The sequence below is a fragment of the Colletotrichum chrysophilum genome (assembly GCF_026319265.1).
Source record: "Colletotrichum chrysophilum strain AFK26 chromosome Unknown scaffold_193, whole genome shotgun sequence".
NCBI classification, from domain to species: domain Eukaryota; kingdom Fungi; phylum Ascomycota; class Sordariomycetes; order Glomerellales; family Glomerellaceae; genus Colletotrichum; species Colletotrichum chrysophilum.
Genome location: NW_026517480.1, coordinates 269 through 21,270, shown reverse-complemented (window position 1 = coordinate 21,270; position 21,002 = coordinate 269). Strand labels below are relative to the sequence as shown.

General features: G+C 51.3%; 8 protein-coding genes across 8 annotated transcripts; 6 read left to right on the top strand and 2 right to left on the bottom strand.

Annotated features, from left to right (window-relative positions):
- Positions 1–2,682: 2,682 nt before the first annotated feature.
- Positions 2,683–3,787, top strand: COL26b_012851 (uncharacterized protein; the record flags this gene model as incomplete). Its single annotated transcript, XM_053185486.1, has 4 exons — positions 2,683–2,685; positions 3,064–3,263; positions 3,315–3,341; positions 3,400–3,787. The coding sequence occupies 4 exons, from the start codon at positions 2,683–2,685 to the stop codon at positions 3,785–3,787; spliced, it is 618 nt and encodes a 205-aa protein (XP_053030562.1).
- A 443-nt stretch (positions 3,788–4,230) lies between these two features.
- On the top strand, positions 4,231–5,035 carry COL26b_012850 (uncharacterized protein; the record flags this gene model as incomplete). The annotated part of the gene is made up of 4 exons (XM_053185485.1): positions 4,231–4,345; positions 4,406–4,526; positions 4,578–4,669; positions 4,728–5,035. The coding sequence occupies 4 exons, from the start codon at positions 4,231–4,233 to the stop codon at positions 5,033–5,035; spliced, it is 636 nt and encodes a 211-aa protein (XP_053030561.1).
- Positions 5,036–8,203: 3,168 nt separating this feature from the next.
- Positions 8,204–8,693, bottom strand: COL26b_012849 (uncharacterized protein; the record flags this gene model as incomplete). The annotated part of the gene is made up of 2 exons (XM_053185484.1): positions 8,204–8,283; positions 8,450–8,693. 2 exons carry the CDS (start codon positions 8,691–8,693, stop codon positions 8,204–8,206), a joined length of 324 nt encoding a protein of 107 aa, XP_053030560.1.
- Positions 8,694–10,332: 1,639 nt separating this feature from the next.
- Positions 10,333–10,954, bottom strand: COL26b_012848 (uncharacterized protein; the record flags this gene model as incomplete). The annotated part of the gene is made up of 3 exons (XM_053185483.1): positions 10,333–10,563; positions 10,613–10,843; positions 10,904–10,954. The coding sequence occupies 3 exons, from the start codon at positions 10,952–10,954 to the stop codon at positions 10,333–10,335; spliced, it is 513 nt and encodes a 170-aa protein (XP_053030559.1).
- A 1,220-nt stretch (positions 10,955–12,174) lies between these two features.
- Positions 12,175–12,744, top strand: COL26b_012847 (uncharacterized protein; the record flags this gene model as incomplete). The annotated part of the gene is made up of 2 exons (XM_053185482.1): positions 12,175–12,399; positions 12,451–12,744. 2 exons carry the CDS (start codon positions 12,175–12,177, stop codon positions 12,742–12,744), a joined length of 519 nt encoding a protein of 172 aa, XP_053030558.1.
- A 3,515-nt stretch (positions 12,745–16,259) lies between these two features.
- On the top strand, positions 16,260–16,714 carry COL26b_012846 (uncharacterized protein; the record flags this gene model as incomplete). Its single annotated transcript, XM_053185481.1, is given in 2 exon segments — positions 16,260–16,697; positions 16,709–16,714. The coding sequence occupies 2 exon segments, from the start codon at positions 16,260–16,262 to the stop codon at positions 16,712–16,714; spliced, it is 444 nt and encodes a 147-aa protein (XP_053030557.1).
- Positions 16,715–17,616: 902 nt separating this feature from the next.
- Positions 17,617–19,580, top strand: COL26b_012845 (uncharacterized protein; the record flags this gene model as incomplete). The annotated part of the gene is made up of 4 exons (XM_053185480.1): positions 17,617–17,643; positions 18,111–18,275; positions 18,333–18,570; positions 19,105–19,580. The coding sequence occupies 4 exons, from the start codon at positions 17,617–17,619 to the stop codon at positions 19,578–19,580; spliced, it is 906 nt and encodes a 301-aa protein (XP_053030556.1).
- An 878-nt stretch (positions 19,581–20,458) lies between these two features.
- On the top strand, positions 20,459–20,779 carry COL26b_012844 (uncharacterized protein; the record flags this gene model as incomplete). The annotated part of the gene is made up of 2 exons (XM_053185479.1): positions 20,459–20,478; positions 20,518–20,779. The coding sequence occupies 2 exons, from the start codon at positions 20,459–20,461 to the stop codon at positions 20,777–20,779; spliced, it is 282 nt and encodes a 93-aa protein (XP_053030555.1).
- Between the last annotated feature and the right edge of the window lie 223 nt (positions 20,780–21,002).

Sequence of the window (21,002 nt, the reverse complement as noted above, 5' to 3'; positions counted from 1 at the left end):
ATGCCGGTGGCTGACACATCCCCCAAGGCGGCCCTGCAGGAACCCCCTCATTCTGGCGCCGACAGTGTTGGTATATCTGGATGCGAGGATCGTATGCCTGCATCAAGCCTCTCTGACCTGGCGGGTCTCGAGGGCGGAACACCGGACTTTACGTCCTTCGAGAGCTACCTTTTCGGGTCGCTGTGGCCAGAGTTGGCTAGTGTTGGTCATTCTGGCGAGCAGGGAGGTCTTGATCAAGATTTTCAATTCGGTTTCAACTTTGACAGCGTCCTGTGACGTCGTATTTCTGCAGCGGGTGCTGGGGGGCACAGGAGCTTGAGAGCTGGTCGAATTACTGGTCACAGTCTTGGCTGCTATGGCCAGAATATGTCGGCAGCAAGCTTGCAGCGCTGCCTATACATTAGCTTGAGCTTTGTTGACTAGGCGGAGTACTTCTCAGTCAATTAAATGTCGTTTCATCTCATTCTCGTCATCTTACCTGTCGTCTTCCCTATCATTGTTCCTGTTATGTTCTTTTCCATCGACCCTATTGTCCTCATCATCGACATCCATGCCATCAACGTTCTGTGTGGTAAAACTCACGCAATCTTCTCTTACTGCGGTAGACGGACGATATTCAGAATGAAACCGCTAGATATGCATGCAACTGACTCAGTGTGTCACGACTGGGACCATCAAGTCCAATGGGCTTCGGATTGGCGCGCGTTTACTCTGTTGGTCGTTGGTGTTGGTGCGGTCGAGGGCCCTTGTCGTACGGCTGAACTTGGAACCAACAAGGAGACTGCGCCGCCTCCGGGCCGCTGTCGATGCAACCCACACGTACTTGGAAGTGGAATAACCCTCTGGAAATGAGATAGCCGGGCGGGCATACGATCCCCAATTGAGACATCCGGCCGCTGCAAAATGTTGAGATTGGTGGAGGGGATGGGCGTGTGAGGACTGCGTTCAGATAGAAAATCATAAGGGGACCACCTGCTTAAGAAATGGACGCCAAACCTTGGTGTAACTCCTTTCCCATTTCTTACAGCCATCGGAACATCTGTTCGATTAGCAATGAAGGTCGCGGTATGTGTAGCCATCGTTTCAGTAAAATCACTGCCTAATTTCAAACTAGGAATATTATCATTCTGAGGAGGACCCCGCAGCTGGTTCTGCGGCAACTCAGTCATCTTCAACGTCCTCAGCCAACTTTACACCTCGAACTTTCTCGCCTGCTTCCCTCGACCCAGAAGATGAGGAGGGGAATTCAAGCCCTGGACCAACCAACTCCGACCATTCGTCAGCATCGTCATCCGACACCGAACGGAACCTGTCACCGACTCCTGCAAGAGATGGCATGTTCATTTTCCGTGGGTCAACGCCCTCGAACCAACACAGGAAGACACCGGATACCACGAGAGGACCTTCGTTTTCTCCGGCAGGTCGGCCCCAAAGCAGGGCTATCGCGCTCGACTCAGCTTCCAGGTCCTCGACCAGTCATACGAGAACACCTTCCGTGTCGAGTGTCACTCCATCCACTGTTTCTACCGATGGTGGACACATTCATGGTCAACCCAGTTCATCAAGGGCCAGTCGTACACGAAGTACTGCAGAGATTGAGGCAATCGGGCCTCTTCTGAATGAGCTTACACTCGATGGCGGCTCTGGAGAGTTAGGAATGGCGGAACTTCAACAGGCTCTTCCGTCTGTCTCCGTCACGACAGAAAACCAAGAGCCAGAAGCAACTTCCCCCGTACTCGGGCTTCGACAAACGTCGTTGAGTCCACGCCCGCCTCGTCGATCACGCAGGGTGTCAAGAACAAATCAAGCTCCTCACGACGTGAAAGACGAAGAGCTGCCTCATGATCGCTTTCACCATCCGGACGTGCAAAGCGCGTTTTTAGAAGCGAAGACGCTCATGTCTCGATTGGCTCGGGTTCTAGGAAGCAGCCCACTCCACGTTGATCCGGACTCCGCCATCAAGAGGCTGCATAAGCGGGCCAAAGATCTGTCCCGGTTTCAATGCCCCCCGACTCGTACTGTCGGCTTTGTTGGCGACTCTGGTGTCGGTAAAAAATTGCCCATCTAACGGAAAACACCGCCTGCAGCTAACACACATCAGGTAAAAGCAGTCTATTGAACTCTCTTCTACATCAAGAGGGCCTGGCAAGAACGGTAAGCATCAATTCTGGAAAGAGGCTAAGATATTCACTAATTGTTTTACAGAGCAATAGTGGAGCGGCCTGTACTTGTGTTGTCACTGAGTATCATTACGATATGAGGGATGATTTCCAAGTTGACGTGGAGCTGTTTACTCAAGACGATTTAATGGAGCAAGTCACTCATCTATTGCAATCGTACCGCAGATTCCACTTACATGCAGAAGAGATGACTGTAGCAGATGGGCTAGAAGAGGCTAAGGAGCACGCCGGTGTTGCTCGGGACACTTTTCGAGCCCTGTTCCGAGGGCGACTTGGAAACGAAGCCTTCCTTACAACAGAGCCGGAAGGCTTTGTGTTGTGGACTTTCAGACGTTGGCTTGAGGATGGCGTTCCAGAGCTCGGAGGAATTCACAACAGAAGCTCCAAAGAAAGCTGCTCAGACTTCTTAATACAACTTACATCCGAGGCGCCTGGGTCACAAGGCCCGGCAATCTGGCCCTTCGTACGAAAGATCAAGTAAGGCGGTTCTTTGCTACAAGAGATGGTGAGGGATCCTTGCTCAAAGGTCACAGGGTATTTCTCGACGCGCACATACTCAGCAAGGGACTGGTGCTCGTAGACCTTCCTGGTAAGTACACCACCAGAATTGTGATTACACATAGGATAACTTATGCCCCGATCAAGGACTTCGAGACTTGAACTCTGCGCGAAGAAGCATTACAGAACGATACCTACTCGAGTGCGACGAGGTGTTTGCTTTGTGCAATATTGGCCGCGCAACGACAGATGTAGGCGTGGCGAGCGTCTTTGAACTTGTGCGAAGAGCGGGTCTGAGTAAAGTGGGAATCGTCTGCACTAGATCTGATGTAAGGCTGTGCTGAAACCCATTCGTGATTCAGTGTTGCTAATACTGAATGCTCAGGATATTCAAGCGTCGGAGGCAAAGAACGACTGGAAGGGTCAGCGAGCGAAACGTATACAGCAGCTGAGCGCCGAAGTTGCGACTGCCAGGGGCCAAATTGATGGAATCAAGCGTTTGTTGGACGAGTACGATGATGAAGATCTCACAAAAGAAGAGGAGGACGAGATGTATGATCTCCATCGGGACTTAAGAAAGGAAGAGTACGACTTCCCTACCTAATGCGATCCAGATTGCTGATGATATGGCTTCAGGAAAATTTGGGAACAGAAACTCCATGAGTAAGTAGATTACCAGGACGGCAGCGAGTCGTTGTTTTCGCTAACCTGTCGAACTTAGTCTCAAAACCTTCTTGGTCGAGACTCGAAACGCAGAGGTTAGGAAGAAACTTCAAGCCAGCTATCGAGACAAGGTCCGGGGTGGGATTGTTCATGTTTTCTGCATCAGCAACACGGAGTACTGGTCCAAGGCCACGTCACCGAAAGACGAGGCAATCCCCTCTTTGCAGCTGAGCGGAATTATTGCTCTGCGGAAGCACTGTCTCTCCATCATCGCGGATAGTCAGTTGAGACTTGCCACCAAATTTGTCACCAATGACATCCCTGCTTTGCTCGGAGAGGCCGGATTATGGGTTGAGTCTGGAGCCGGAAGTGCCAATGCGGAACAGAAATCGGCTGTTCGCAGAACTCTGGACAAGATAGAGCGTCAGCTGAGAGAGGTAAGCTAAAAGGCCGACATCGCTGGCTCGTGTTTTACTGATTGATTAGTAGAACTTGACAGGCCGCGGCTCAGATCTCAGACGTGTGGGTAGAGCAACCAGAGAGCATTTCTAGAACCAGGTGTACGATGGTAGGGTCACTTTAGTCTCCTCATCATCCCGGTCTAAGGGGCTTATTGGAGCTATCTAGATCAACGAACAGATCGATGGAGAAGAACAGCCGTAAACGCAACGCGAGAATGGTAGGGTGTGAGTAGACTGAGCCAGTCTGTGAAGTATTCTAACTGATAATGATTGTAGTGGGCGCATCGTGAGTCTAGGTTCTGTCGCAATGCCTTGGCTGTCCGCTGATTGAATAATCAGAGACTTACAGTGCTTTTTGCCGTAACTACGGGAATTATTGCACTCCCGCCATAGGGCCTCATGATTGGAATCAGGACATCATTACCAAGATGGCCAGAGATTTGACTCCGCAATGGAAGCAGATGCTCTCGTCAATCCAGGGTAGACTCAATACAGATGTTGAAAATCTTGAGGATGAGATGGATGCGGCCATGGAACTACTCTGTAAGGGCCTCAGCAGTTTTCATTTTTACGAATGACGTTTGCTGATTGCTTGCCTGCTAGCTACGGAACTCGAAGCTTTCCCGGAGGTCAACGATGTAATTGGGGAGATATTGCTTGCGCGTACCAATCAAATTCTATCCAGGATGGAGTCTTTGAGGGAAACGTTCCAGGATGACGTTCGGTGAGGTATTCTTCTCAACCAAGCCTGGCTCTATGCTAACTGTTCAGAAAGTGCCCTGGAAGTAGATGCCCTTACAGGAATCCGGACCTCGATCGTCGGTAAGGCAATGGAAGAATCTTACAGGCGCTGTAACATGGAGTATGGTATGATATTTTGGGTCTCTGTTCCGGTGCTTCTTCATGTGGCTAATACTCGAAGCAGGCAGGGGAAGCGACCAACGACGAAAGGGGATCATCAACGGTACGGTGCAGAGCCAAGACTTCTTTATGAATCACATGCGAGAGTTCCGAAGAAGATGGAAGACTTTGGCAGATGAATTCCAGAAGGAGCTCCAGGACTCGATTAAAGATGAGCTTAGTCTCATGAGCACATCTTTCGACATCATTAGGGACGAGAATGTTGCAATGGAAAGCGAGGAAAACCCGGAACTTAGACAATGCCTGGAGATTGAAATCGGTCGGGCCAAGGAACAGCTGGAACGCATCAGGGATATCATAAGTTCTCAATAGCATCTCGGTCTCTTATTACGACACATAGTTATCCCCAAGCATGTATTGATTTTGCGTCTGCTGAGCGACCGGGCGGCGGACTACCGCCCCAGGACCTCTCGTTCTTGTCGTTCTTTTTGTCTCTATCATGCCTTTCTTTTCTATTTTCCCTCCGATCTCTGAATCAATCGCCCTATGTCTGGGTTGAGACGCTCTTGTCTCCGAGATGCCCGTTAATATGACCTCAATTTCCAATTTCCGAAATCGAACAGAAGACCCGTACTCAGCCCGAAAAGTTGCAGGCATCCTAATTATTGCTGTAATATGTGCAGGCTTGCCACCGCGAAGAATTGCTTCAGGGCCTTGCATGGTCGGGTGCTCCTACGCGCACGTGAACGTATTGGGCGACATTCATGGGAACCTCCTTCTGTAAGTACGGTTGAGACGCTGTAGCCAATGGGATGCATATGTGGAAATCTTAAGCGAGGCCAAGGTACGGAAATGATCCCTTTTCTGGGCAAGCTCTTGGCCCAACAGACAACATTCCCAGAGATGGTGAACGGGTTCTTACTCGGTACGAGTATTCTCCGAGCATCCGTTCGTGACGGGGAAGAGAGCTTCTCCAGATTTGCACCTGGGTCATCTGCGAGAAGCAATAGTCCAGATGCGCATCGCCCCTACAAGACCGTTGTCATACGACGTGACATTGATCGAAGTAAGAGAGACTACACCCATTAAAGTTACTCCAGGGCCCGCCGCAGTGCATTGCACCCTGCCTTGAGTCGCCAAGGCGCTTCGCAGAATTCGTAGCGTGATGCATTTTCAGCTTTCAGCCACATTTCTTGGCATCGAATCAGAGGAGTGGTGGAGCTATCATAACCCATTCCAATCAGCGGTACGGAAATCGTCACGAGGGCGGGCTGTTGACTCAATAAATTGTTTCGGGTCCGCCTCTTTACGAGTGATATGGCCCAGTAGGATTCTGAACGATTTCCGTGAACAATAGCAGCGAGGTCGCTTATTGCACAGCAAACACCACCTGCCGTCGACGCACTTAGTGACCATGTCTCAGGAAATTCACATGGGAGTCTGGGTTGACTGGAGCCATGGTAGAGTTCTAGGCGCCACGATCACCATGTCCGCCCGCGACGGGGCTCTTCTGCTTGCCTTTATCGCAACATTCGTCACCGTGGTCGCAACGAGGCTCTGGAGGATTGTCACATTTGTATGCCATCAGATCCTTGCATCTGGGGGTGAACATGACGGATTGTACTACCAACGACAACTCATTCTCCGAAATACACCGACACCAATGGCCGCCACTGGGCTGTTCCTCCGTCAGGCTTGGAATTGGCGGGGCCACGCGAACTACCCACTCCTGAGAACACTTCCATGGGCCATTGGCGGAGTTTTATATGTTGCGGTTTTTGCAGTTGCAGCCATATTCTCGTCTCGTATCTCGGACGGTGCCACACAATTCCGATTATTGGCTGCGGGCGATTGTGGTGCATTTGAACCGGCGGACAGGGACGCTCTCCAACAGAAATCAACCTACGACAACTCCATGGCTTCAGTCTATGCTCGACAGTGCTACACAAACTCTTCAGCGGCCTCGTGCAACAGTCTACCAGTCTCTTGGATACGCTGGACGGGAACATCTGTCGAATGCCCTTTTGCGGACGACATCTGCGTGGGATCCACCGGAGCCAGCGCTTTCAAAATGGAGTCGGAGGTGATCAATTCACAATCGCACTTGGGTATCAACCGGGCTGAAAAATATCGCGTCAATTACCGAAGAGAAACTGTGTGTGCTCCACTCATCACAGGGTCCAGGTTCGCCCGAGATGTGAACGGAAACGAAGCAGAGACTTTCGGGTGGGAAGACAACGTTCTGATCAAGTATCTATATGGGAACCTGGAATCTCGGAATTATACGCATATCTACAACAAATATGGACAGAACATGCACACTGGATATGGCACTGGAGTCTACGTCTCATTCGCTCACAGAACCGACAACCACTGGACACCGATAGATGCGTTGGTCCTCGATCACAGGGATATCACACTGATGTTTATCGCACCCAACTCAGTCCTTCATCTGCAGCCAAATGACGACCCTGTTTTTGGAGCCAATATTCCTGTGGATACTGAGGGTGGTACCACTTACTATCAACCCGACCGATACGTAAGCCCTATTGCCTGCGCCGACAGGCATGAGATTTGCAATCCCAACAACGGCATCTGCACTTCTCTTGTAGGGAGTGGTGAGCTTATGTCAAGCGCGCGAGAAGAGCGTTTGGAGTTGAACCCGGTACAGCTGGCAACTGTAGAGCGGCTGCTATTTCATCTTTCGATATCTTCATTCTACCATTTGATATGGACACGCACACAGAGTTTTCTCGAGGCACAAGAGCTGGTGGCGGAATTGACGCAGCTCAAATTGCCTTCCGACCAGTGGAAGAGGGAAATGGGACGCCTTTTCGCCGATGCTCTGTCCAAGCTACAGCACCAAGTGACGGAGTATGCCACGGGCCCCTCAATTGCTGTGCCAGGATCAATCTTCAAAGCTTGGAACGCCAGCGCAAAGAGCTCGGAAGCCCAAGAGCAGGTACAAGTTGCACACGAAGCCATGTGTAAGTCCCAGACTACCAGGGATGCCCAGGGAACACTCAACTTTTCCATCTTGGGACTATCGCTTCTACTAGCAGTTGGATTCATAATTATTGGACTGTCGTTTGTCCTGGAACCCACGACGATCTTTCTACAGAAGAAATCAGGATACGGAGCGACAAAAGCTAAGAGATGGGAGAGAGATGAAAATCTGCAAGTCATGCGCATGCTGTTTGAGTTGAGATATGCGGGCAGATGGAAGGGAAGAACGGACTCTTTCCCAACTACTATATCGAAGGACCGATTCAGATATGATGCGGAGTATCTTGGAGAGGAGCAAATGTACCAGGAAATCCGGCACAATGCAGGCGGGGTCAAGTCTTGAGATGCGAGGAGAGGAGCATGAAATTTGGCTGCAGCACATATCCAGGGCGTCAAGCCTTAAGTGTTGCTCTCAGTCGTGTTCACAATTTAGTAGCCACCAATTAACAATTTCAAGAAAGCGACCCCAGAGGAATTTGCTGGGAATGAATTTGATATCTAAAAACGCAGCGCTCAAACGACAATCATCCGCGCTTAGCAGGTGGAATCCGGGGGCCCGTCAGTGCTACACTCGATGACGCCGTTCGCCAGCTTGACCGATCCTTCTCTCGTGACTAGGTTGTAGTTGTTAGCAACGTTGACTCGGTGGATAAACCAGTACGGGCTACGGCTAGGGATGGCAGGGCAGTTTTGCAAGGCCCGTTGATGAAGGAGAAGGGCTAGCAAAGGCCAATCGTTTTCGGCCACATGAATGTACAATCAGTGGTAATAAGAACTTACTGCTGGGTGTTGTAATTACAGCGACCTCCTTGGGGCTGTTCTCAGGGTCGATGCAAGTTTTGAAGCGATATGTAAACTTTGTGCCTCCGGGAATGCCCAGCTCAGTCGGCCGGTTCTTGATTGCAAACTCAATATCGCCCTTCCTGATAGGCGAAGGAACTCCAGTGCCATAGCAGACTAGATCAACAGCCGAAGCGGCGCCAAGGAAGGACGCGATGGCGGCGAAAACGATTGAGGACTTCATGTTGCCGTTGATGTGAATGGGTATCAAGGTTCCAAAGCGAGAGTGGTGCGAAAGAGTGGCTGAGGTAGCTAACTGAGTTCACCGATTGTTGAGGCCGACATGCACGTCTTTAATAACTTCGACATTATTAAGAATAGTAGGTCCGTAAGGTAAAGTCCTACGTAGGGACATCTCTTACGACGGGTCACGGTCCTCATTGCGGCCGTCGAAAAGTCAATGTCTTTGAGTCATGATTGCATTTCAGCGACTTGTAACCGCTTGGCACGCCGCGAACTCCACATCACTTTGCTCCCGCAACCGATGGGCACATTGAGCCTCTGAGGGTAGGTATGGTCCAGGATCAGCGAGCGCTTTAGAATGAGGTCAGTAGTCACTGAGAATTACCTCTACCTGGGAGACGAGCATCGCAGAACCAGTCTGGCTTTCTCGTCGAAGAGATAAGCCAGAGGAGCTGCACCAAACTACACGAAGTCACGTATCACGTATACTTACTACATGTGGGCACGCTTGTGTCGGGATTTACGGATATTAAGAAAATGAGAAGAGTGATAGGAATTTCCCACGGTATGCTTTTCGTTGATCTTAGTCCTTCTCGTAGTCAAGTACGAGTAATGTGGTGGTAGTTGCACGCAACCCCTGAAGGTGTTAGAGTCCTTCCTCAGTTTCATTTTAACAGCCCCAACGGAGACTTTTGGGCGCCTTTGTATCTGACATTGGATGAACACGTCTCAGCCAATTTATTCGGACCCCAATCGTCCTGACTCTATTGAGCTTATTGCCTGCCCACCACAGGTCGCATTGCGCACCGGCTGCGCATGGCTTCCCTGTCCTAGCCACTCGGTTTTGTACTAAGGCTAAGCCTCCATGGTTGAGACGTCGCATGAATTTGTCGTTCCGTAAACCGCTCTACGGAAAGTTCGCGGTGTCCGTCATATCGGACAGAAGTAGACCAGACAGGCTGCACAGAATCGAATTGGAGCCCTGGGTCAAGACCGGCTACTTTGCGCCTCATATCACGCGTCCCTCTTCGCACAGGTTGAGGTGGTCCGACTACACACCGGCCAACTCAGTCTCCCTGTCTATGCTGTTTCATGACCGAAGCTCTTCAGAGCCTCTAGAAGATGCTCATCTCAATTGCCTGGTCCGTCAGCTGCCATTCAGCTACCGGCGGAGGCTTTAAGTAGTCGTCGTCCAAGGCCATATTGACGGAAGAGTCTTCCTTGGCTAGCGGATAACAGTTACCCTAGGTCTTAGAGTATTAACAATGTATTAATCCTATGGTCCCTTACGTCCCTATCGTCTTTGTCGTCCCTGTTGTCCTTGTCGTCCCTATCGTCCCTGTTCCTATCATCGTCGCTATCTTTTCGTTTTTGTTCCTATTGTTGTTCCTACCTACTACCCGCCCGGATAGCCAGGAAAGAACGGTCCATGGAGCAAGTCGACGTACAGCTCGATATCAACGAGCTTCAACATGTCGTCTGGATTATTGATCCGGAATAGGCGTGGTGAAGGAATGAGGCGTGAGGGGGATGTTGCTTTTCCTGGGGGACGTGTCGTGAACGGCGGCGCGCCTGCCATGGGTCAGCAGATTCCTCGTCCAGTACACCACCCATTCCATGTTCGTGGTCCCGTACCGCTTTTACCCGGCATTGTCACATTTCATCGTAGCCTCAGTCCGAAGACGGGGAAGGTCGTAGTCGGGGACGTAGGTCACGACAATCGAGTTGGGGAAGACCGACCCATTCTCATCCACCATCGTAAGAGTCAGCTGAGCGATCGGGAAACCAGCGAGAACCTTCACGAAGACCCGCGCGCCAGCGATACGCTTGATGTTGCGCTTGTTGGTCGGAGTACCATCAATTTTCCTTTTCTGCGGCGTGTTGTTTTGCTGGCGTGGCATCCTCCGCCAGCAAGCCGACGTGGACAGTGGTGTCAGAGAGGTGGCGTTCTCGAGTCGGGTTGGGCAGGTAGACCTGCCTGTTAGTATTGCAGTTGCGGAAAACTGCTTTGAACACTGCGTCGCGCGCCCGCTTGTAACTCTGGTCGTCCGCCATAGGGTTACCAAGGCGGTTGACGCGCCACAGGATGGGGAGCAGGTCGTTGGTAATCCCCTTTTCGCGGTCGAGCAGATCGTCGATGGACTCTGCTAACTAAACAGAGTCCAGCCGATGGACTGAGGCCGCCTTCAAATTGTTGTGGAGGCGAGCTACGTTTCGAGCTTGCAGCTTGAAGCCTGCGTTGACATCAAGTCTTCTGTCCATCTTGTGGTCGTAAGGTATGCATCATATGGGTCTGTTGTGTTGTTCTGCCTCGGCCTACGCTTGCGTCAACGGGGGGAGGCCGGCGCAGCACCACTCGCAGGCATTGTGGTACGTTGTGCTGGTGAATTGTACAAAAGATGATAACAGATATTGCCTTTGCCGGCATCAAGCTTGAGGGTATGCCTCACGAGACTGCGGGTATCATAGAAGAGGGAAAAGTCCTTAGACGATATACATAAGCAAATAGATTCTAGAATGTTAACATTAGATGAACAATAAGAAATACGCCTGATATTTCTGTCTATGAAACAGGGAGTAGGGGACTTCCATTGCCATCCTGACTGGTGTTGGGACCTAAATTGGGGAAGGGGAACTCCTGTTCCTATCAAGTTTGTATAAGAAAGTGGGAGAAAGGAGAAACTTCTCATACGGATATTGTATGTGATGCCCATTGTTGATAGTCCTTTCATCAGGGTACCTGACCGTTCAGCGTATCTTATTCAATCTTGGTGCAGACACAGGGTCCTCTTTCAATGTTTTGCACCAAGGTACCTTTGTGCTGCGACTTGTATAGTTATTGGACTCCATGCACTCGGTAGCATGAAGCATTTCAGTACAAAACACTACGAAGACAAGATGAAGTCTCTCGGTATTCCTTTCCGATCTGTACGTACCTGTGTAGAGTGGAGTGAACACCTTCAGACGTCATGCCAACTATTGCAAGGGTGCCTTTGATTCTCAAGATGGCTTGATCGCTATTCAGTCCGGATTGGTTCAGATACCTACCAGTCAGAATCCCGCTCTATGCAAGAAGCCAAGTTGCTGACCAAAGCTGAAAGAATGGGCGAGGCAGAAAGGGAAAATAGAACGACACATCAGGCTGTGGCAGCAGCTGGGTGTGCCAACGGCCTGTTTTCCCGTCGCTCTGCTTTCTCCGCTTGAAGATTGGCAAAAACGTCCAGGGCCGGGCTAAAGCCGAGGAAGGTTTCCTCCTGTAATTGGAGCGTCAGCTGCTCAGCGTTTCGATAAGCAGAAAGTCTTCTGCATTGATACATACCTGGGCCACTCTCCCAGAATCAACAGGCGATCAAGGCTCTCACCACGCGCTGCCAGCAACAACACCAACGATTCTCCAAAGCCGTTCACTAACCCTATCACCGAAGAGGCTCGGAGTCAGCAATAACAAATCAAGCCTTCTACCCAGTATAGGAGCCCCCACAATGACCAGAAGGAGTAAGGAAGCGCGGCGACGGGGCAAACGCTGGCAGCGCGGAGTCCTGCACGTCAAGGAGAACTGGACAAGCTCGCCCATGGCATGCAGAATCATCGAAAAGTTGCGCAGCCACAACAGCGCCGACTTCGCGCCGACCAGACTGGTAAACGTTTCGTCGTGGGACGTGATCGAGCCGGCCGGGGCCCCGACCGAATACATGGCTTTGTCATACGTGTGGACGCAGCACCCGGATAGAGAAGGCCTATGACGCACCGTCCAAGAGGCTATGCGGCACACAGGTATCGGCCATGTTTGGATCGACGCCTTGTGCGTGAAGCAGGACGACCCCGGCGACTTGGCCCGCGAAATACCGAAGATGGGCCTTTACTACGAGAGGGCGGCCGGTGTGCTGGCCGTCGTGCCGGAGCTGCAGACTGCCATGATGCAACTGGCGGACCCGCTCGGAGGCAGACGAGAAGGATGGATAGAGGGGCCCGAAGGCGACGAATACAAACTGACGTCCTGGCTGGAAGTCCGCTACAGGCAGCTGGGCAAGCAGTTGAAGATCAGTAAATGAAGTCAAAGGGTGTGGACGTTCCAAGAGGCCGTTCTAAATCAGCAGACGATAGCTTGGAACGGCTGGGGGTTCTGCTCGATGGAGGACCTCGCAGTAGCGCAGATCGTGGAAGCTCTAGGAGGCAGAGCCAGATCGGTTACGCGGCTGGTGAAGAAGGTGTGGGCGGCCAACACAGAGGGCGGCTCTTCGGCCGAGGCCACTACATGGAACCCGTTCCTCCGGCACACAATGAGTCCAAAGGTGAAGTTGGTGGATATGCCAACCTTGTGGAACAACAACAAGGAGACAATGCGGGAGAGAAGAAGACCTCGTGTACGGATACATGGGACTAGTGAGCGATCTGCCGGAGAACATAACCGTCGATTACGGTCTGGGTTTCGCAGGCGTCTACGATAGGTTGATGAGGGGACGAGGTGTCAACCTCACGGTGATGTGCAGCTCGCCTAACGCAGCGTCTGGGAAGTGCTGGATGCCCAGGGTCAAAAATAATCGCTTGGAGATTGAAGCTGATAGACACCCATCGATTGAGAGCTGCGGGCTGGTGAGCAACGGGGGTCTGCTGCAAGTCAAGGGGTTCGTGGCAACGCTGGTGAGTGCGGATGCAGCGGTTCTAGTGCTGAAGCCGGTGCGTCAAAGGCACAATTATGAAAAGGTAGAGAAGGGAGCGGATGATGATTCGTGGTTCGGACTATCCTCTGGCCGACGTTATCTGTCTCAGGAACAGCTTGAGCGCCACACAAATGCGGAGGTGCTCTGTGTGAAGGTGAAGGGCTTAGGGGTGGATTCGACCATGGTGTTGGTGGGACAGCGGTCGGGGAATCGGTTCCATCGAGAACAGACAATGTTACTCGCAGCGGATGGACCATCCGACGTGATTCAAAGTACGTGGGAAGTTGGATTCGAGTCCAGATAGACTGCGCACAAGCGAACAATGCTAGCATGCCGACAATTCTAGTGCTCATTCAGTCCCTCCATATTCTTTTGCCATGTGTGGCAGAACATGTTTTTACTCGAGTCGTCAAGGCTGCCAGAAAAGACGTGGACGATGGGGAGAGGGGTCACCGCGCATGCAATGTTCCCGACGGGGCCTCAGTGCTTTTCCGTGGAGGGCCTTTGAAAGACCGGGCGCTTACGCGTGCCAAGACGGGACCCCCGAAGCTGAGCTGTGATGTAACCTATGTAAGCGCTGATACCATCAGGCTGTCAGTTTTTCTCATGGAGAAGATGTCAGATTCTTGGATTCTTTGATTGGCCTTGAGCCTCTCGGTGCGGGGACCAAGATCCTGCCGTTATTCTTTCCATCTTATCCCTTGCTCGGCCACGGAAGGCTGGGACGCAGGATGAGAAGAATCCCGTATCTTTCTGCAGACCAATTTGTTTTAAGGAGCTTACCCTCTCTCTAACCTCCTGGCACGACAGAAAGCATCGCGATATCTTTTGACTTTTTCAACAATGTCATCAGAGACCGGGAATGTTGTCGACATCCATGCGCCTGTGGATGGCTGGGTGGGTACTTCCAATGATCGAGGAAGTATTGAAATTCTTTGGGACTGTTGCTTCACCGTTCTCCTATGCTGTTGGGTTTCTACACATCCCAATGCTGCATCGCCCTCGGATAAGTCGTGGCATCACTATCTCGACAAGTTTCACCTAGCACTACTAGGCCTGCTAGGACCCGACTTTCTTTTTGCAATTGCCATAGGGCAATTGTCAAGTGCACGAAGAAGTGTAAAAGTATGATGCAGATATTCTGAGTGACGTAAGAATCTGGGACCATCTGACTAAGCTTATAGTTATTCAAACGCGATGCACATTTATGCAATGGGACTTCATGGACGTATCGACATGCCTTCTTCGTCGATATGGGCGGACTATTTTTGAGGAGCCCAGACTTCCAAAAGGGGTTCCCGATCACTGCTGAAGAGTTTCATTATCTTCTGGAACAAGGGCATGTAGAGTTCCCGGATATGAAATCTATGATGGTGGATAAGACCGACACCGCAGACACCTTATCCAGGTACTGATACCTCTGATTTCTCTCACATCTTCATGACGTGTCGTTTCGTAGCTACATGACAGCGAGATGCAGTAGCTGACGATGTGCTAACAGAGTTCTCACTGTTCTCCAAGTTATATGGTTTAGTGTTGGCCAGCTCTCACGGATACACAAGGGGTTTCCGATGACCACCCTAGAGCTGACCGCATTATCATTCGTTTCGGTTATGATCTTCACCTCGGCATTCTGGTTCCAGAAACCGACCGTCGGCAAGCCCAGATATATTTATACTAAGAACGGGAAAAGAGTGAGTGAGATTCGTGCAGCAGCCAGGTTAAAGGTATGTTTACCACCACCCCTGAGTTGATTGAGAGTGATTTAAGTCTTTCCAAGACGCACCCTAACCTCCCGGTCGACGACACGAATTGGTACCGAACTCCTGTTCATTTTGTGAGAGGGCACCCTTGGTTGTTCGGTGCTCATCTCGCATACTACTATCGTTTCTTAGAAATCATACGTGTCAAACTGCTTGCCAGGTCTATGAAGCCGAAGCTCTGGGATCGAGTTCCGCCACCACCATGGGATCGAGTTCCGCCATATGTTTGGGAGCCTGCAGACCCGATTTTCTTGCCACTCGCTCTTCTGGTTGCAAATTTCTTTGGCGCGTCTTTTCTCTTCGCCTGGAATTTTTATTTCCCAACTGATGCAGAAAAGATTATTTGGAGAATCTTCGCGTCATACCAGACCTTCTTTTGCGTACAAGGCAGCTTGTACTACGCCGTCGATGTTTGCAGGTGGCACCGGCGCAACATCGAAAAATACGAGAACCAAACGCAGCCACATGTCATCGAGCACGAGTTAGCGGAGAACGCAGCGATGCCAAACGATCCGGAAACAGCTATCCCGCAAATCTCGCCAAAACTAAAACGGCGCATATCCAACAGGCTGCACCGCTGGGCAATGAAATGGAGAAATTCATCGGCCAACCAAGATCCAGATATGGCGATACCACTTCGTGTTAGTGTGCCGATGTCTGTTCTCCTTTTTTTCTATCTTTGTGGCCGGTTGTTCGTGTACATCGAAGATTTCTATTCTCTCCGTCGACAGCCTGCAGGCGTTTACCTCACCGTCAATCGGTTCATGCCATTTTCGGGATGAGATCACGTTAATGTAGCATTATAGTCCCACAAACACTGAGAGGTCCAAACTACAGTCATATTGCCTGTTTAGTGATGACTTTGAGTAAAAGAGAGGTAAAAAAGAAGCGAGCATCGTATTGAGAACAAGGTTCGGCTCGAGGAATTATGGAGATGATGTCATGTTAACCCAGGCTAATCTAGCCAATGAAGGGGCGCCGCGACGTGCGCAATTCTCCACCGGAGTTATCTGATTTAGATAGTTTCAGGGAGTGGTTTCTTTTTCCCAGGGGCCGAGTTCTCAGGGATTTTCAACATCACGCGTGCAGAAAGAAACGTCTCGGCTTGAAAACTCAAATCGCACTTCAATTTGGAAAATCACGATGCCGCCGTCACGAATGCTGAGGAGGCTCGACGCGGACAGAAGGGCAACTCTTGCCGCTAGATACGGTGTCAGACGGCGTGCTGCTGTGTCCGGTGCCAGCCGGCGCGTCAAAGCCAAGCCGTCCAGCGCGGCCGCTGCGCCCGCTGGCCGCCCCGCGACCGGCTCTAAGCCTGGGATACCCCGTTCATCCACCTCGAATAATGACAAGATAGCATGTCCCATCTCGGTGACATCCGAGCCAGAGCCCGGCCAGCAGACGTTGAGCCAGTCGTCTGCGCAAAACGCCGCCGCGGCGGTGTACTTTGACGCCGACGACTTCAGTGACGATGATGATCTCAGCTTCCAGCTAGCATCACCAGCACAGAGGAAGAAGCAAACCTCCACGCCGAAGACTACGAGAGCACCGCGACCAAAGGGGCCCAAAGGCAATGCTAGAGTATGCTTCAGGCATGAGAAGCAGTGGCAAGAAGAACGCGACTAGTGGCTTGGCCATGCAACTAGAGAGATCAGCTTTTGGGACATGTTGACGCCGTGAGTTGTCTCTGCCTACAGCTTTAGTCATCCGGAGTGCCGGGTTATGCCAAAGTTGTAAGATCTCCATTATCCAAACCGGGACTGACTCTATCCCCAGGGCACACATTGACACACTTCTTTCTTCACAGAAACCTGCGAACGGCTAACCAAGTTTTCTTTTACCCTACACGACGTCGACAGCGGCGCCACCAACTCGGCCGAGAAATTGACAGACGATGACATCGTCAAGATCGCCCAAGCCTGTCCCAAACTCAAAACATTCGATCTACCAGGCGCCTCGGGCCTCTCGGAGAAGTCGTTCCTCGCGCTATGCGAGCATTGCCCTGATCTCACACATCTACACATCAGCAAGGCTACACGATGCGGGGGGAATACTGGCCACGACAAGGTGTTCGAGGCGTTGACGGAACGTCCGGAGTTAGCACCGAAGCTGAAGGAGCTCCGTATCGCAGACAGTAACTTTACGAAGAAAGTGCTCCGGGTGTTTTCAAAGGCACGGCCAAAGGTTCACATCATTCTAATGTCAGTCAGTGAGATCAAAAAATGGGGTGATTGGGAGATAGAACGCTATCAGTCTGAGTGGTGGAGAGGGAAGTGCCAGGACATGGATGGGGTGGCCAAGAGGGAACAGCGGAGATTTGACAGGAGTATGGGTTTTTGTTGAACGATACTGAGTGGCAACGGTCTAAGAGCATCAATGTTATGAGCAACTTTGTGCAAAACCCGGAGGGCACCGTTCATAGTCCAGTTTCATGAGCATGATGCAGTCTTTTGGCTTGTAGCCGCACGAAGCCGTCTTAACTCCTTCGCAATAGATATGAATGTCTCAGCATACGTCACGATACACGGTACGCCACTGTAAATAGGTAGAATACGGCTCGCCTCTATTCATTCCAACCTTAAGAGGTGGCGAGGGCAACTTTGTATCAAAAGGTTGTACATGCTGTGGCAACTCTGACACTCATGGAGATCGTCCTTTGGGCAGGACGATTGGCTCGTAAAGGTCGACCAAACACAGTTGGTCAACCCGTGGAAACGAATATTTAGCTTTGTATAAGTGGGCCACGGCACTTCAGTGCTCGCACCCTGGCGGACAACCTCCATCTCCGATAGCCTCAAGATCATTATAAACATGAAGTTGCTCTCTTCTTCATCGGGAAAATTGAGGAAGGCCAGCTCATGCTCTCGCACCACTATTGAACTTCAGCCTAGGCGTCCATCTCACCTACCAAACACCATCATCTCTGCAGGATCATCGCATGTACAAACCATAGAAGACTCTCCCATTTCGCCCGAAGACATCTTATTATTCCAGCAAGCCATCGCCCTCGCCGACCAAACTCTCGAGCTCTCCTCTGCCGGGCCCCTTTGCCCAGCTACGAAGGAGAAGGCCACGGACCTCAAGGAATCTGCCCACGAAGGCCTATTCCCAGACTCCAGAACAAACGAGCGCTACACCACAGACGACTATCGCTGTGACGTGCGTAATCACACGAGAGATCTACTGGGGTATTTCAAAGACGAAGCTAAGTACCAGGATCTCATCGCCGAGCTGTGCCAAATCTTCCGCGAGCATTATGTCCTAAAGTACATGGACTGTCATGTGGACGACTTGCCAGTAGCGCTCCACAAGCTGTGCGGCGTTAGGAGTGATAGTCACTGCGTGAATTACATCCGCACGCGAACGAATCCAACCTGGGATGAGCTACTGCGGGGAACGCAGGAGGAAGCATTACTCATGTCGAACTATGAGTCCGCGCTGAGGGAGTGTGAGCGTGAGCGTGAGTTGGAAAGGAAGCAAAAGCGAGAGTTGGAAAGGGGGCAGAGGTCGACTCCTAGAAGTTGGAAATCCACGGACGTGGATCTTAATGTTCCAGCAGTGGAGCCGTGGGATTCGACTGCACCTGGGTCGTGGGATTTCCTAGCGTCTGGAATACCATTCTCGGAGCTATGTGGTTCATACGCACCTGTATCATGGGACTCGTTAGCGCTTGGGTCGTGGGATCCAACAGTGCCTGAACCCGAGGATCCAACATCAACGGGTTTATGTGATTCGATATCACTTGAGGCTTCGGATTTACCAGCGCCCGGGCTTTTGAGTTTAGCTGAGGACCAGGACCCGATGGCAAGAAGCCAGAATTCGATACTGCCTCTCGCACAACAGCCAACGTCAATCAACGCAGTACCGACGACCGAATCTTGGGAAACAAACGAGGACCCTGAACCAACTCATATCGAGCAGGATCCCGCCCCATCTCCCGTTCAGGAGCCAAGCCCCCCTCCCGTTCGTCCTCTCACCCCATCAACAGACACCATCAAAAGGATCGCACACCTGTTCTGCGAAGATGGATGGACTGACAGAGAGTACGGACAAGAGCGTGCTGACTTCCTCCAAATCCTCAAGGAAAACACGCCCAGCGGGCGCAGGCAAAGGTACTTCAACCGCTACACGGACAAGCTCTTGCGTGAAGAGTACAACGCAATGGCCGGCCACCTCCGCCGCGACAGGAACCTTCTCACGACAAGGCTGCACCGCGCGGAAGACGCGAGCTTGCCGTCTATTTTAAGCGACGCGGTCAATAAGAAGGAGAAGTCCCTGTTCTTGGTGAATAAGTACATATTCAATGGTTACGATGACCCGTTCTGGAGAGTGTACCCGACAAAGGAGGCTGTGGAGATGAGCGTGTTCCAGGATTACTGGGAGCAGAGGCCCAGACGTCGCACTGACGGTGAAGATGACCCCTTTGGCATACCTGATATGGGTCTCGGGCCATTTAGCTGGTGAGCGGCGTGTGAGAATTAAGCCGGACGAGATTCCTTCGTGTGGCTGGGAAATTCGGTAGTTACGAGTACGAAGACCATGGCTTTCAAAATGAGTACAGGCATTATTGGCAAGTCGTCGTGCCTTGGAGAGGTTAAGCCCGGATCTTCCAGGTCAGTTCTGAGGCATGTTTTACCCGAAGCGTGTGAAATTTTGGTCCCGGAGTTTGTCGGTGGCAAGCGGTAGATCAAGTTCACTCATTAAGACGTTTTTCTCTCTAAAGTTCTATTTCTCTGAAGTTCTTGCTTCTAAGGGCTATCTGGCTTCTGTCATTGCGCCTGTCGCCCATCCTTCTCGTCCCGTTAGGCATTCCTTGCCTTGAGCATGGATTGAGCTCCAAATTGGAAAGCCTCCGAGAGCTATGTTGTTGCTAGCGCGCTATGGCTTATTGTTAGCATTTATCCAAGCAAGTGGGATGAAAACACGCACAACGGCTAGGACAGACACCGTGGTACTGATGGTTGGCGCCCATTCCAAATCTGTAGGCCTGTAGCCCGTTCGTATCATCTTCCCACCAGTTCAAATAGTCCAAACAAAGTTCAACCTTGACGCGAGAATATTCGCGGGTGCGGGGGGTTTTAGCAGGTGCGGGCGTTTTGTCGTTTGAGTTCCAGTTGTGGAAGACAAGTCCCCAAACCAACTGGCGGGCTTGCTCGAGCTCGATGCTGTCGTTGTTGAGCTTCTGTAGAAGTCGGTTTCTGTCCCAGAGCAGGCGGATCAGATCGTCGCCCAACCTTTGCTCCCCGGGCGTTAAGTGCGTGTATGATGCGACCAACTAGACCGAATTCAGGCGGTAACGAGGTTTCAAGTCCTGTTTGGACCGGTTAGGCGGGTTCGTAGCCATGCTGGAGTGGAGTGGTATGTCGATATGTTGTTGGAAAAAGCCAGAAACCAAATGAAGTGGCATGAAGGACGACAAGGACGACATGGACGACAAGGACGACAAGGACGACAAGGACGACAAGGACGACAAGGACGACAAGGACGACAAGGACGACAAGGACGACAAGAACGACAGAGGACGACAAGGACGAAAGAGAACGACAGATAACGACAATGACGACAGAGGACAACAGCGACGACAGCAAACACTAGACGAGGGCGGGAAGAACGGGGGCCAGGGCGTCGTATTCGCTCCTGCTAGTGCCAAGGGGCGCTTCTAGGAAGGAGCGATGTTCTTAAGATAGAAAGAGCGGATGGGAGGACTTAGTCCTTATTCTTCCTTCCCTTATTTATGCTGTTATCCTTAGGCTCTATCGTTCCTGCCCACGTCTTTTCTCTCATCCCCGTCGTCCCTGTTCGTCCTTGTCGTCCTCGTACTTGTTTTTGATACCCTTGGTTTCTTATACCCTTGTTGTTAATGTCTTTGTCCTCGTCCTTCGTTGT